Genomic DNA, 16,105 nt, shown 5'->3' on the forward strand with positions numbered 1-16,105 from the left:
TCATGTGATAAAGAGGTCCAAGATCGGATTGGTTAGTTAGCGCGCTAGTGTATTTTCCGCTGAGGTAGCTGGCTATAAGAACTGTATTTTTTTCCTCCCTGTGTTGAAGCAAGCAACTTTGGACGCTTGTTCTTTGCAGAAATGACTAAAAGAGCGTATCCTTTCGCTGAGTCATTCTCATCACAGTATAAAATTCACGTTGGACAAAAGGAGTTGAATCATCACGGCGTACTTGGGAACACGTACAGACAAGAGGTCTACGGTAATGTTTGCTGGCTAGCTAACCAATTATTCAGCTATTCGCTAACTTAGCAATGCTAGCTAGCTGGCCCTACGCTGTTTGCTGTTGTTTAGCTAGTTTGTACCAGATAAAACTGTATTAGCTAGATTACATACTGTTAACTACGCCAAATATTCATTTCCAGCGATTAGCTACTTGATAGTAACGTTAACTATATAGCTAATCCACCCACGACAGGCATTTCATGCAGTTTATGCCTTTGGTGGCTATTTCTAGGTAGCCACTACCTAGTAACAAGGCTAACAAATAGCTGGGTGAATCTTTAATCTAGACAACGTTAGGTGAATGTCTCATGCGCCACAGTACTGTAGTTAGCTAGCTAATACGAGGGACGTTTGAATTCTGGGAAGGCTTTCCACAGCAATGTTCCAACATCTAGTGGGGACTTGCTTCTGTTCAGTCACAGTTCATCCCAACGGTGTTTGATGGGGTTGAGGTCAGGGCCCTGTGCACACCAGTCAAGTTCTTCACCGATCTCAACAAACCATTTTTGTGTAGACCTTGCTTTGTGCACGGGGTGTTGTCATGCTGAAACAGTAAAGGGCCTTCCCCAAACAGCTGCCACAAAGTTGGAAGCACCAAATCGTCTAGAATGTTGTATGCTGTAGCTTTAAGATCTCTCTTCACAGGAACTAAGGGGCCTAGCCCAAAATACTGAAGAAAAGAAAAACGTACCATTATTCCTCCTCCACCAAACTTTACAGTTGGCACTATGCATTCCGGCAGAACCTTCTCCTGGCATCCGTCAAACAAAGTGTGGGAGCTGCTTTGTTAGACTTCAGTGCGGCTTTTGACATTATCGATCATAGTCTGCTGCTGGAAACTTGTGTTATGGCTTTACACTAGAGGTTGACTTATTATTTTTTTTATAATTTTTTTAATGATTTTTCAACGCCGATACCTTTTATTGGAGTACCCAAAAAAGCCGATACCGATTAATCGTCTTTTTATACATTTTTTATATATTTGTAATAATGACAATTACAACAATACTGAATGAACACTTTATTTTTATTTTAACTTAATATAATACATAAATAAAATAAATGTAGTCTCAAATAAATAATGAAACGTTTAAATAATGCAAAAACCGTGTTGGAGGAGAAAGTAAAAGTGCAACATGTGCCATGTAAATAAATCTAACTATTAAGTTCCTTGCTCAGAACATGAGAACATATGAAAGCTGGTGGTTCCTTTTAACATAAGTCTTCAATATTACCAGGTAAGAAGTTTTAGGTTGTAGTTATTTTAGGACTATTTCTCTATACCATTTGTATTTCATATAGCTTTGACTTTTGGATGTTCTTATAGGCACTATAGTATTGCCAGCCTAATCTCGGGAGTTGATGGGCTTGAAGTCATAAACAGCACTGTGCTTCAAGCATTGCGAAGAGCTGCTGGCAAACGCAGGAAAGTGCTGTTTGAATGAATGCTTATGAGCCTGCTGCTGCCTACCACCGCTCAGACTGCTATATCAAATCATAGACTTAATTATAATATAATAAACACACAAAGACGAGCCTTAGTTTCCGGATTTGGCCATATTAATGACCTATCATTTGAAAACAAAACATTTATTCTTTCAATGAAAATACGGAATCATTCCATATTTTATCAAACGGGTGGTATCCATAAGTCTAAATATTGCTGTTACATTGCACAACCTTCAATGTTATAATTATGTCAAATTTTGTCAAATTAATTAGTCTTTGTTAGGAAGAAATGGTCTTCACACCGTTCAATGAGCCAGGTGGCCCAAACTGCTGCATATACCCGGACTCTGCTTGCACTGAACGCAAGAGGAGTGGTATAATTTCCCTAGTTAATATTGCCTGCTAACATGAATTTCTTAACTAAATATGCAAGTTTAAAAAAATATATACTTGTGTATTGATTTTAAGAAAGGCATTGATGTTTATGGTTAGGTACATTGGTGCAATGATTGTGCTTTCTTCGCGAATGCACTTTTGTTAAATCATCATCCGTTTGGCAAAGTTGAAGTAGGCTGTGATTCGATGATACATTAACAGGCACTGCATTGATTATATGCAACGCAGGACAAGCTAGTTAAACTAGTAATATCATCAACCATGTGTAGTTAACTAGTGATTATGTTAGATTTTTTTTTCATATAAGATGTTTAATGCTAGCTTGCAACTTACCTTGGTTCCTTGCTGCACTCAAGTAACAGGTGGTCAGCCTGCCACGCAGTCTCCTCGTGGATTGCAGTGTAATCGGCCATAATCGGCGTCCAAAAATGCAGATTGCCGATTATGACAACTTGAAATCGGCCATGCCGATTAATCGGTCGACCTCTACTTTACATCCCCTGCTATATTGTGGATAAAGAGTTACCTGTCTAACAGAACAGAAGGTGTTCTTTAATGGAAGCCTCCCTGATAGTCCAGGTATAATCAGGAATTCCCTTGGGCAGCTGTCTAGGCCCATTACTTGTTTCAATCTCTACTAATGACATGCCACAAGCTTTGAGTAAAGCCAGTGTGTCTGTGTATGCGGATGACTAAAAGCTCTACATGTCAGCGACTGAAATGACTGCAACACTCAACAAAGAGTTGCAGTTAGTTTCAGAGTTGGCGGCAAGGAATAAGTTAGTCCTAAATATTTCTAAAAGCATTGTATTTGGGACAAATAATTTACTTAAACCTCAACTACATCTTGTAATAAATGTGGAAATTTAGCAAATTGAGGAGACTAAACTGCTTGGAGTAATCCTGGACTGTCATGGTCAACATGTTGATACAACAGTAGCTAAGATGGGGACAAGTCTGTCCTTAATAAAGGACTGCTCTACCTTAACAGCACTATCAACAAGGCAGGTCCTAGTTTTGTCGCACCTGGACTACTGTTCAGTCGTGTGGTCAGGTGCCACAAAGGATTTAGGAAAATTGCTATTGTCTCAGAACAGGGCAGCATGGCTGGACCTTGGATGTACACAGAGCTAATATTAATATGAATGTCAGTCTCTCCTGGTTAAAGTGGAGGAGAGATTGACTTAATCACTACTTGTATTGACATGTTGAAAGCACTGCACTGTTTCTTTTGAACTACTGGCGCACAGCTCGGACACCCATGCATACCCCACAAGAGGTCTCTTCAGTCCAGAACAGACTATGGGAGGCACACAGTACCTCAGAGCTATGACTACATGGAACTCTATTCCACATAGAGTAACTGATGCAAACAGTAAAATTTAGATTTAAAAACGCCTTATGGAACAGTGGGGACTGACGCAACACAGAGACATGCATACACATGATAACGTAAACTATACACGTACACATGGATTTTTGTACTGTCTATGTGGTGGAGTAGGGGCCTGAGGGTACAGTGTTGTGAATGTTTTTAAGATTAACTGCCTTAATTTTGTTGGACCGCAGGAACAATAGCTGCTTCCTTGGCAGCAGCTAATGGGGATCCATAATAAATACAAACTCAGATTTGTCCATCGGACTGCCAGATGGTGAAGTGATTCATCACTCCAGAGAACGCGTTTCCACTGCTCCAGAGTCCAATGGCGGCAAGCTTTACACCACTCCAGCCGACGCTTGGCATTGTGCATGGTGATCTTAGGCTTATGCGGCTGCTCGGCCATGGAAACCAATTTCATGAAGCTCCCGACCAACAGTTATTGTCTTGACGTTGCTTCCAGAAGCCGCATGGAACTCGGTAGTGAGTGAAACTGAGGCCCGACTACTTTTACGCACTTCAGCGCTCCTGTTCTGTGTGCTTGCGTGGCCTACCACTTCGCGACTGAGTTGTTGCTCTTTAGGTGTTTCCACTTCACAATAACTGCACTTACAGTTGACTGGGGAAGCTCTAGCAGGGCAGAGATTTGACGAACTGACTTGTTGAAAAGGTGGCATCATATGATGGTGCCACGTTGAGTCAGAGCTCTTCAGTAAGTCCTGTCAACGTTTGTCTACACCTATCAAATTAAACTTTATTTGCCAAATGCACCGAATACAACAAGTGTAGACTTTACCGTGAAATGCTTATTTACAAGCCCTTAACCAACAGTGCAGTTCAAGAAGAAAATATTTACCAAGTAGGCTAAAATAAAAAGTAGTAATAACAATAACTAGGATATATACAGGGGGCACCGGTACTGAGTCAGTGTGCAGGAGTACAGGCTAGTTGAGGTAATCTGTACATGTAGGTGGGGGTGAAGTGACTATGCATAGGTAACAAATAAACAGCGAGAAGCAGCCATGTAATGTAAATTATGAATTGTTCTGCAGTCTAATGGCTTGGGGGTAGAATCTTTTGAGGAGCCTTTTGGTCCTGGACTTGGCACTCCGGTACCGCTTGCCGTGCGGTAGCAGAGAACAGTCTAAGACTTGGGTGACTGGAGTCTCTGACAATTGTATGGGCTTTCCTCTGACACTGCCTAGTATATAGGTCCTGGATGGCAGGAAGCTTGGCCCCAGTGATGTACTGTGCCATTCGCACCACCCTCTGTAGTGCCTTACGGTCAGATGCTGAGTGGTGGCCATACCAGGCAATGATGCAACCGGTCAGGATTAGAGGTCGACCAATTAATCGGAATGGCGAATTAATTGGGGCCGATTTCAAGTTTTCATAACAATCCGTATTTTTGGCCACCGATTTAAAAAATGTAAATGTATTTTTTTAAACTAGGCAAGTCAGTTAAATGCATTCTTATTTTCAATGATGGCCTAGGAATGGTGGGTTAACTGCCTTGTTCAGGGGCAGAATGACATTTTTACCTTGTCAGCTCGGGGATTCAATCTTGCAACCTTACCGTTAACAAGTCCAACACTCTAACCACCTGCTTTACATTGCACTCCACGAGGAGCCTGCCTGTTATGCGAATGCAGTAAGAAGCCAAGGTAAGTTGCTAGCTAGCATTAAACTTACCTTATAAAACACAATCAATCATAATCACTAGTTAACTACACATGGTTGCTATTACTAGTTTATCTAGCCTGTCCTGCGTTGCATATAATCGGTGCGCATTCGCGAAAAAGGACGGTCGTTGCTCCAAAGTGTACCTAACCATAAACATCAATGTCTTTCTTAAAATCAATACACAAGTATATATTTTTAAACCTGCATATTAACCTGTTAGGGCTAGGGGGCAGTATTTACACGGCCGGATAAAAAACGTACCCGATTTAATCTGGTTACTACTCCTGCCCAGTAACTAGAATATGCATATAATTATTGGCTTTGGATAGAAAACACCCTAAAGTTTCTAAAACTGTTTGAATGGCAGGCAAAAACCTGAGAAGATTTCATGCAGGAAGTGGCCTGTCTGACAAGGAATCGTTCTTCTTGTCTCTGTTTATTGAAGAGTGGGGATCTTAGCTGTAACGTGACACTTCCTACGGCTTCCATAGGCTCTCGGAGCCCGGGAAAAAGCTGAACGATGACGAGGCAGCCCCAGGCTGAAACACATAATCGCCTTTGCCAAGTGGCCGAGAAGAGGACAAAGGAATTAGGCGCGTACCCGAGTCGACCCCGTGCTATATTTTCTTTCGGCTGTTTACCTAATTGCAGATTCCCGGTCGGAATATTATCGCTTTTTTTACGAGAAAAATGGCATAAAAATAGATTTTAAACAGCGGTTGACATGCTTCGAAGTACGGTAATGAAATATTTAGAAATCTTTTGTCACGAAATGCGCTGTGCGCATGACCCTTATTTACCATTGGGATAGTGTCTTGAACGCACGAACAAAACGTCGCTGTTGGAACATAACTATGAACAGGAAAGGTAATCAAACTTTTCTAATAGTAAATCTGATTTTGGTGAGCGCTAAACTTGGTGGGTGTCTAAATAGCTAGCCCGGCATCACAGGGCTTTCTACTTAGAATTTTGCAAAATGTGCTTTCACCGAAAAGCTATTTTAAAATCGGACATAGTGAGTGCATAGAGGAGTTCTGTATCTATAATTCTTAAAATAATTATGTTTTTTAACGTTTATCGTGAGTAATTTAGTAAATTCACCGGATGTTTGCGGGGGGTATGCTAGTTCTGAACGTCACATGCTAATGTAAAAAGCTGTTTTTTGATATAAATATGAACTTGATTGAACAAAACATGCATTTATTGTATAACATAATGTCGTATTTCTGTTTATTATATTATAATTAAGTCTATGATTTGATAGAGCAGTCTGAGCGGTGGTAGGCACCAGCACGCTCGTAAGCATTCATTCAAACAGCACTTTTGTGCGTTTTGCCAGCAGCCCTTCGCAATTCTTCAAGCATTGCGCTGTTTATGACTTCAAGCCTATCAACTCCCAAGATTAGGCTGGTGTAACCGATGTGAAATGGCTAGCTAGTTAGCGGGTGTGTGCTAATAGCGTTTCAAACATCACTCGCTCTGAGACTTGGAGTAGTTGTTCCCCTTGCTCTGCATGGGTAACGCTGCTTCGAGGGTGGCTGTTGTCGACGTGTTCCTGGTTTGAGCCCAGGTAGGAGTGAGGAGAGGGATGGAAGCTATACTGTTACACTGGCAATACTAAAGTGCCTATAACAATATCCAATAGTCAAAGGTATATGAAATACAAATCGTATAGAGAAATAGTCCTATAATTCCTATAATAACTACAACCTAAAACTTCTTACCTGGGAATATTGAAGACTCATGTTAAAAGGAACCACCAGCTTTCATATGTTCCCATGTTCTGAGCAAGGAACTTAAACGTTACCTTTTTTACATGACACATATTGCACTTTTACTTTCTTCTCCACCTTGTTTTTGCATTATTTAAACCAAATTGAACATGTTTTATTTATTTGAGGCTAAATTGATTATTAAGTTAGTGTTCATTCAGTATTGTAATTGTCATTATTACAAATATAAAATCGTCCGATTAATCGGTAGCGGCTTTTTTTGTCCCCTCAATAATCGGCATCGGCGTTGAAAAATCATAATCGGTCGACCTCTAGTCAGGATGCTCTCGATGGTGCAGCTGTAGAACCTTTTTGAGGATCTGGGACCCATACCAAATCTTTTCCGTCTCCTGAGGGGGAAAACGTTTTGTCGTGCCCTCTTCACGACTATCTTGGTATGTTTGGACCATGACATTTCAGTGACGTCGACACCAAGGAACTTGAAGCTCTCAACCTGCTCCACTGCAGCCCGTCAATGTTAATTGGGGCCTGTTCGGCCCGCCTTTTCCTGTAGTCCATGATCCGCTCCTTTGTCTTGCTCACATTGAGAGAGAGGTTGTTGTCCTGGCACCACACTGCCAGTTCTCTGACCACCTCCTTATAGGCCGTCTCATCGTTGTTGGTGATCAGGCCTACCACTGTGTCGTCAGCAAACTTAATGATGGTGTTGGAGTCGTGTTTGGCCACGCAGTCGTGGGTGAACAGGGAACACAGGAGGGGACTAAGTACACACCCCTGTGGGGCCCTAGTGTTGAGGATCAGAGTGGCAGATGTTGCTTACTCTTTCCACCTGGGGGCTTCCCGTCAGGAAGTCCAGGATCCAGTTGCAGAGGGAGGTGATTAGTCCCAGGGTCCTTAGCTTAGTGGTGAGCTTTGTATGCACTATGGTGTTGAACACTGAGCTGTAGTCAATGAACAGCATTCTCACATAGGTGTTCCTTTTGTCCAGGTGGGAAAGGGCAGTGTGGAGTGCGATTGAGATTGCGTCATCTGTGGATCTGTTGGGGCGGTATTCGAATTGGAGTGGGTCTAGGGTGTCCGGGAGGATGCTGTTATGAGCCATGACCAGCCTTTCAAAGCACTTCATGGCTGACGGGAGTGCCACGGGGCGGTAATCATTTAGGCAGGTTACCTTCGCTTCCTTGGGCACAGAGACTTGGGTGGTCCGCTTCAAACATGTAGGTATTTCAGACTCGGTCAGGGAGAGGTTGAAAATGTCAGTGAAGACACTTGACAGTTGGTTCGCATGCTTTGAGTACACGTCCTGGTAATCAGTCTGGCCCAGCGGATTTGTGAATGTTTACCTGTTTTAAAGGTTTTGTTCACATCGGCTACTGAGAGCATTATCACAGTCATCCAGAACAGCTGGTGCACTCGTGCATGTTTCAGTGTTGCTTGCCTCAAAGCGAGCATAAAAGGCATTTAGCTTGTCTGGTAGTCTCGCATCACTGGGCAGCTCGCATCTGGGTTTCCCTTTTGTAGTCCGTAATAGTTTTCAAGCCCTGCCACATCCAATGAATGTCAGAGCCGGTGTAGTAGGATTCAGTCTTAATCCTGTAATGATGCTTTGCTTGTTTGATGGTTCGTATAAGGGCATAGCGTGATTTCTTATAAGCGTCCGGATTAGTCTCCCGCTCCTTGAAAGCGGCAGCTGTAGCCTTTAGCTTGATGCGGATGTTGCCTGTAATCCATGGCTTCTGGTTGGGATATGTATGTACAGTCAATGTGGGGACGATGTCATCGATGCACTTATTGATGAAGCCGATGACTGACTGGGGTGGTTTATTCCTCAATGCCATTGGATGAATCCCGGAACGTATTCCAGTCTGTGCTAGCAAAACAGTCCTGTAGTGTAGCATCCGCGTCATCTGACCACTTCCGTATTGAACAAGTCGCTGGTACTTCTTGCTTTAGTTTTTGCTTGTAAGCAGGAATCGGAAGGATGGAATTATGGTCAGATTTTCCAAATGGAGGGAGAATTTTGTATGCATCTCTGTGGAGTAAAGGTGGTCTAGGATTATTATTTTTCCCCCCTGGTTGCACGTGACATGCTGGTAAAAATTTGGTGAAATCGCTTCTGGGTGAGCATTTTCTTCTTTGCTTATGGCCTTAGAGTTGGTTGAGAGCGGTCTTAGTGCCAGCTTCGCTTTGTGGTGGTAAAACATAGACGGCTACGAATAATGTGGTCGACAGCTTATCATAAGGTACTCTACCTCATGCGAGAAATACCTTGAGACTTCTTTAATATTAGACATTGCGCACCAGCTGTTATTGACAGACACACACACACCCACCCCTCGTCTTACCAGAGGTAGCATCTCTCTTCTGCCGGTGCTTGGAAAATCCCGCCAGCTCTATATTGTCAGTTTCTTCGTTCAGCCACTTCTCAGTGAAACATAAGAACTGCTGAAGGGGGCGTAGTTAGCCTGCAGAATTCTGTCCTACTATCCAGGTCTATGCCCAAACAGTTCGAGCTACTACTTTTAAAAATCAATTTCTCCAGAAATAAGTCCCTCACTGTTGCCGCTTGTTATAGACCCCTCAGCTCCCAGCTGTGCCCTGGACACCATATGTGAATTGATTGCCCCCAATCTGTCGTCAGAGTTCGTACTGTTAGGTGACCTAAGCTGGGATATGCTTAACACCCTAGCCGTCCTACAATCTAAGCTAGATGCCCTCAATCTCACACAAATTATCAAGGAACCTACCAGGTACAACCCCAAATCCGTAAACATGGGCACCGTCATAGATATCCTCCTGACCAACTTGCCCTCTAAATACACCTCTGCTGATTTCAACCAGGATTTCAGCGATCATTGCCTGTGTCTGTTATAGGTCTGCGGTCAAACGACCACCCCTCATCACTGTCAAACGCTCCCTAAAACACTTTCTAATCGACCTGGCCCGTGTATCCTCGAAGGATATTGACCTCATCCCGTGAGAGGATGCCTCGTTGTTCTTCAAAAGTGCCTTCCTCACCATCTTAAATAAGCATGCCCCTTTCAAAAAATGTAGAACTAAGAACAGATATAGCCCTTGGTTCTCTCCAGACTTGACTGCCCTTGACCAGCACAAAAACATCCTGTGGCGCACTGCACTAGCTTCTAATAGTCCCCGCGATATGCAACTTTTCAGGGAAGTCAGGAACCAATATACACAGTCAGTTAAGAAAGCAAAGGCTAGCTTTTTCAAATAGAAATTTGTTTCCTGCAGCACTAATTCCAAAATGTTTTGTGACACTAAAGTCCATGGAGAATAAGCGCACCTCAGCTGTCCACTGCACTGAGGCTAGGAAACACCTTCGCCACCAATAAATCCACGATAATCGAATTTCAATAAGCATTTTTCTATGGCTAGCCATGCTTTCCACCTGGCTACCCCTACCTCGGCCAACATCTCAGCACCCCCTGCAGCAGCTTTCCCAAGCCCCCCACTGAAATTGTTGCAACCACTATTACTAGATTGTTCAACTGCTCTTAAATGCTAGTAAAACTAAATGCATTCTGTTCAACCGATTGCTGCCCGCACCCTCCTGCCTGACTAGCATCACTACTCTGGACGGTTCTGACTTAGAATATATGGACAACTACAAATACCTAGTTGTCTGGTTAGACTAAACTCTCCTTCCAGACTCGCATTAACTATCTCCAATCCAAAATTTAAATCTAGAATCGGCTTCCTATTTCACAACAAAGCCTCCTTCACTCATGCTGCCAAACATACCCTCGTAAAACTGAATATCCTTCAGCGACGTCATGTGCAAAATAGTCTCCAATACTGTACTCAGACTACATCCAATTTGCTATCACAGTGCCATCCGTTTTGTCACCAAAGCCCCATATACTACCCACCACTGCGACCTGTATGCTCTCGTTGGCTGACCCTTGCTACATATTCGTTGCCAAAACCACTGGCTCCAGGTCATCTACAAGTCTTTGCTAGGTAAAGCCCCGCCTTATCTCAGCTCACTGGTCACCATAGCAACACCTACCCGTAGCACACACTCCAGCAGGTATATTTCACTGGTCATACCCAAAGCCGACACCTACTTTGGCTGCCTTTCCTTCCAGTTCTCTGCTGCCATTGACTGGAACGAATTGCAGAGCAGCTTACCGATCACTGTACCTGTACACAGGCCATCTGTAAATGGCACACCCAACTACCTCATCCCCATATTGTTACTTATCCTCTTGCTCTTTTGCACCCCAGTATCTCTACTTGCACATCTCACTCCTTACCGCCATAATCTTACTGCATTTGCACACACTGTACATAGATTTTTCTATTGTGTTATTGACTGTACATTTATCCCATATAACTCTGTTTGTCGCACTGCTTTATTTTATCTTGGCAAGGTCGCAGTTGTGAATGAGAACTTGTTCCCAACCGGCCTACCTGGTTAAATAAAAATAATAAACAGCTAATATGTGTTACTAATCTCTCGGCACCTCTCTTCCAGAAAAGACAAAGGACCTGCTCTTCAATGGTACCAAAGCTGTCATGGGGAAAATCTGGAATATAGATGCAGAGAAGTGCTCAGCAATACAGCCATCGGGTTCAAGTATGAAACCTAATGTGAGCCAGACACTCCTGAGGGGGCAGACACTGATTGGGCAGGATGGCAGACTACAGAGAACTACACCTGTTCAAGGTAATCTGCAACCGTTCACCCACATCTGAGAATGGGCTGATGGGGAAACCACTACTATCAAACTTGGAATTACCATTCCAACTCCATTTCAGGAAATTATTACTGTTTAGTACAGGGGTGTCAAACTGCTGGTTGTGTAAAAAAAAAAAAAATGTGTCCAATTAAGACTTAAACTAGGGCCGGGACAATACCAGTATCGCAAAAAAAAATTCAATGTAAAAAATGAACACCGCCGATGACCGGATCCTTTAAAAACGTTATGTATGTAAATATTGTGCCATGGGTTGTAAAATAAGTTATTGCAACTCTGGATGACATGTTTGTTTCAACATTAGGGCTGTTTTTCCTAAAGAAGTTAAATCCACTTTGTGTTTTGCTTCCTTGCCGCGATACTGGTATTGTCCCGGCCCTATATACAACCAGTTGATCTGATTTTCAGGCTCATCTGTGACCTTACAGGGGAGTGTGAACCCACAGATACTTGGCTCTCTGTGTAATGCGTTTGACACCTGTGCTTTAGTACATGAGACTGACACTTGCCCACAATTGGGATAGTTTGACACATTTCCAGAATGGTCTGTGTGTGGTTGTCTCAGGTTCAGCGTTGGCTCCAGCGGGGTGCTGTGTGTGTCAGAAGGCCCAGGGCACCAGGAGACCGTGCTCCCAGTGTGACCGCCCAGCCTGCCCCTCCTGCATCCAGCAGTGTGCCAGCTGCTCCAGATCCTGCTGCTCTGTCTGCACCGTCATCGAGTAAGTGACACTCCTCACCCTTCTCCTTTCATCCACTGAATTTGCCCTTTTTTTGAGTCAGAGGGAGCATCTCCGAGTTGAGTAAAAATGGCAAGCACTGCATCTACTGCGATTTCGCTATCGTAGTGTAATGACCTCAGGAAGTAGTAAATTAAATTATTCCCAGGGTATATGGAGTTCTCGACTTAGTTTATTCTCAACACGGTACCGTGTGGGCAACGCCAAATCTAATGAAATCAACAGGAAGCTCACTTTGTCAGGATGTACTAAAGGGGCAGAACAATAGACGGAATGGTCATTTAACGGAACCTGCACTGCCCCCCTCCCGCCTGCGGCCTGGCACAAATATTCCAGGCATTCCTGTGGTTGGCAGGATGACTGGCAGACGGGACTAGAGCTGGGCGACATATTGAATTTGTTTTTACACAATATCCAAAATGCCTGTATCGCAAGAATCAAGGTTTCTTTGAATTCATGTTTATGCATTTTATATTGGCTTCTCGTATTTTTGGTCTCGCCGCCTTCACTCCTGTGCTGTGCACCTTCCCATTTACACCAGAGTTCTGTATATAATGACGAGATGATCATGTCTCCGCCCTAACAATGAAAGCCGTTGTCCCAAAGGCACGTGACAAGCTTTAGTCCGAAATAAGCCCATAGAAACGCATTGGGCTTATTTTGGCGAGTGAAACCTCTCGCTTCGCCTCTTCCTTTGTTTACACACCAAGCCCCTCTCCCTGCAACTCACACTAACAAAATTGAGAGGTTACCTCTTCCCCTCTGACAAGCGGTTTCAATTCGCTATTTGCGTGAGGTTTGGTCCAACAATCGGTCATGGACACCGAAACAGATTGAGACATTATTTTACTGTAATAGAACATTTTTCCTTTCTAACAATGTGTTTGTCTCAACTACTCAAATTGCGCGCAGAGCACACATTACTAAAACAGGAGTATCAATGAACATTGATTCTGGAAATGTAATGCTCAGTTTGTCACATTGCTGTACCGCTAGCAGCATTTTAGTCCGACTGTTATACTGTATAGTCTGTTTATAAATGTGCAATAAGCGTAACACTACTAAGGATTTGGCAACACGTTCTCATTCTGAGAAATAAGGTAGGCCTCTTGATTTTTACATCTGAACAAAGTGGACAGTCTAGCATGCTGTTCAGTTGGAGACGTGTGTTCATAACAATTCAACTGTTCTGCCTCGTTAGCTAGCAAACAGATCCAAGTTGGTTAAACTTGAAATATAACATTTAGCTGGCTACTCATTAACACGTGTACTTGAGATTGCGCCGTGTTAATTTTCTATGCCTGCTACAATAAATTAGTCATTATTAGTGAATGTGCATTATGCATGGTTTTGGTTTTAAATTTGTAACTGGGTGTTTTCATAGACTTGAAAGCCACATCAGTGATTATTGCAAAAAAGCAGGTTAAACTAATTTGATAGAATAAATTGATTAGTGAGGCTTATTTAGCTTAATTTCACACACCTTGAATTCATTAGATTATTGCTGACTGAAATGCCTTGTATTTGAGCTTTAATTGTACAAGAGAGCTTATTTAGTAAGTTTCTCTAGTGAATTGCCTACAAGTTTTAAATCAGATTTAAATTTTTTTTTTTTTTTTTCGGCCGTATCACCCAGCCCTTGACTGGACTCTGCAAAACCTTGCATAACTGGTACATGTGCACTGACAACACAGGCGCAACTTTCCATGAGGGTACCTATGATGGTATGCAGTATTTTGATTTAAGCAAGCAGCACAGAGCATCTAATGTCTCCTGCACTTTATTTAGCCTGTTACTCATTGTTTTCTCTTTATCCTCCTCAGCTACAGTGGACAGTATGATCAAGTGCTGTGCTGTGGCTGCGCATCATAACTGGACATGGAGAAAATCAAGGATTGTTTTTATACATTTTAGTTGTCATTTCACATTAAATGTTAACTCTCAAATGTTATACATGTGTATATATGTTTGTGGAATAAATACTTTGCTTGCTTTCTACTTTGCTTGTCATGCACAGCTTACATACAGCTCTCATGAATGTTCAATTTCAATCATGACTTCTTATGCTGCCAGTAACAAGTGTAGGTAGATCAAGGTTCCACCAAGTAGTAATCTAGTGGACCAGCAGGTGGCAGCATACATCAAGGCCTGATTCAGACTCAGCTGGGAAAAGATTCCTGCGACTGCTAAATACACTGGCAACACTTCTTTTTTTTTCTTTTTTTTCTTGCCTTCAATCACTGACTGATTTCAGGGTCACTTACTTATTCTCTGGGTAATTGTTCACGGTTGTGGACATACCCGGATGTGCAGATTACCAGTCTAACAGGATTCAGTCATGTCACCCAGGCCCTAGCCTGCTCCCTTGGACACTTGTGTAAATCATAATGGATTGTAATACTCTAAAACCTGGATAAGGCACTAAAAGCCAGTGCAAAATGCACCTGCTAAATCTTGACTAGAATCTCAAATGTGTCATATTATTCCAGTACTAGCATCTACGCTGGCTTCCAGTTATGGCTAAGGCTGACTAAGGTTTTCCTGTTAACTTACAAAGCATTTCATTGACTTGCTAAGATTTGGTCCTGCCGTACATACACGTACTCTACGGTTATAGATGCAGGTCTCATTGTTCCTACAATTTCTAAGCAAACAACTGGAGGAATGGCTCTTTCCTATAGAGCTCCTTTCTTATGGAATGGTCTGCCGATCCATATGAGAGACGCAGACTGTCTCAACCTTTAAATTTAAGCTCCGGGATGCTGGCCTTCTAGGCAGAGTTGCAAAGAAAAAGCTATATCTCAGACTGGCCAATAAAAATAAAATATTAAGATGGGCAAAAGAACAGACAGTGGAACCCACATGCTGATGCTCCAGATACTCAACTAGTCTAAAGAAGGCCAGTTTTATTGCTTTAATCAGAACAGTTTTCAGCTGTGCTAACATAATTGCAAAAGGGTTTTCTAATGACCAATTAGCCGTTTAAAATGATCAATTGGATTAGCTAACACAACGTGCCATTGGAACACAGGAGTGATGGTTGGTGATAATGGGCCTCTGTACGCCTATGTAGATATTCCATTCAAAATCAGCTGTTTTCTAGCTACAATCGTCATTTACAACGTTAACGATGTCTACACTGTATTTCTGATCCATTTGTTATTTTAATAAAAAAATTGCTTTTCTTTCAAAAACAAGGACATTTCTAAGTGACCCCAAATTTTTGAATGTGTGTGTGTGTGGAAGCCCCTTGAAATGAGTGGATTCGGCTATTTCAGCCACACCCGTTGCAGACAGGTATAAAATCGAGCACACAGCCATGCGATCTCCATAGGAAAAACATTGGCAGTAGACTGGCCTTACTGAAGAGCTCAGTGACTTTCAATGTGGTGCTGTCCATATGATGTAACAATTCAGTTCATCAAATTTCTGCCCTGCTAGAGCTTCCCCCGGTCAACTAAGTGCTGTTGTGAAGTGGGAAGTCTAGGAGTGACAATGGCTCAGCAGTGAAGTGGTAGGCCACACAAGCTTACAGAACAGGACCGTCAAGTGCTGAAGCGCATAAAAATCAGCTGTCCTTGGTTGCAACACTCACTACCGAGTTCCAAAAACGTTCGGGAGCTTTATGAAATGGGTTTCCATGGCCGAGCAGCCACATACACGCCTAAAATCACCATGCGCAATGACAAGCGTCTGCTGGAGTGGTGTAAAGCTCGCTGCCAT

At 42.8% G+C, this 16,105-nt stretch overlaps 1 protein-coding gene across 1 annotated transcript; it reads left to right on the plus strand.

Moving 5' to 3' along the window:
• Positions 1-46: 46 nt before the first annotated feature.
• Positions 47-14,380, plus strand: siva1 (SIVA1, apoptosis-inducing factor). Its single transcript, XM_029730329.1, has 4 exons — positions 47-262; positions 11,423-11,614; positions 12,211-12,364; positions 14,206-14,380. Exons 1-4 carry the CDS (start codon positions 142-144, stop codon positions 14,252-14,254), a joined length of 516 nt encoding a protein of 171 aa, XP_029586189.1. The 5' UTR covers positions 47-141; the 3' UTR covers positions 14,255-14,380.
• The last annotated feature ends 1,725 nt before the right edge of the window (positions 14,381-16,105 follow it).

The sequence above is a fragment of the Salmo trutta genome, chromosome 33, assembly GCF_901001165.1.
Source record: "Salmo trutta chromosome 33, fSalTru1.1, whole genome shotgun sequence".
NCBI classification, from domain to species: domain Eukaryota; kingdom Metazoa; phylum Chordata; class Actinopteri; order Salmoniformes; family Salmonidae; genus Salmo; species Salmo trutta.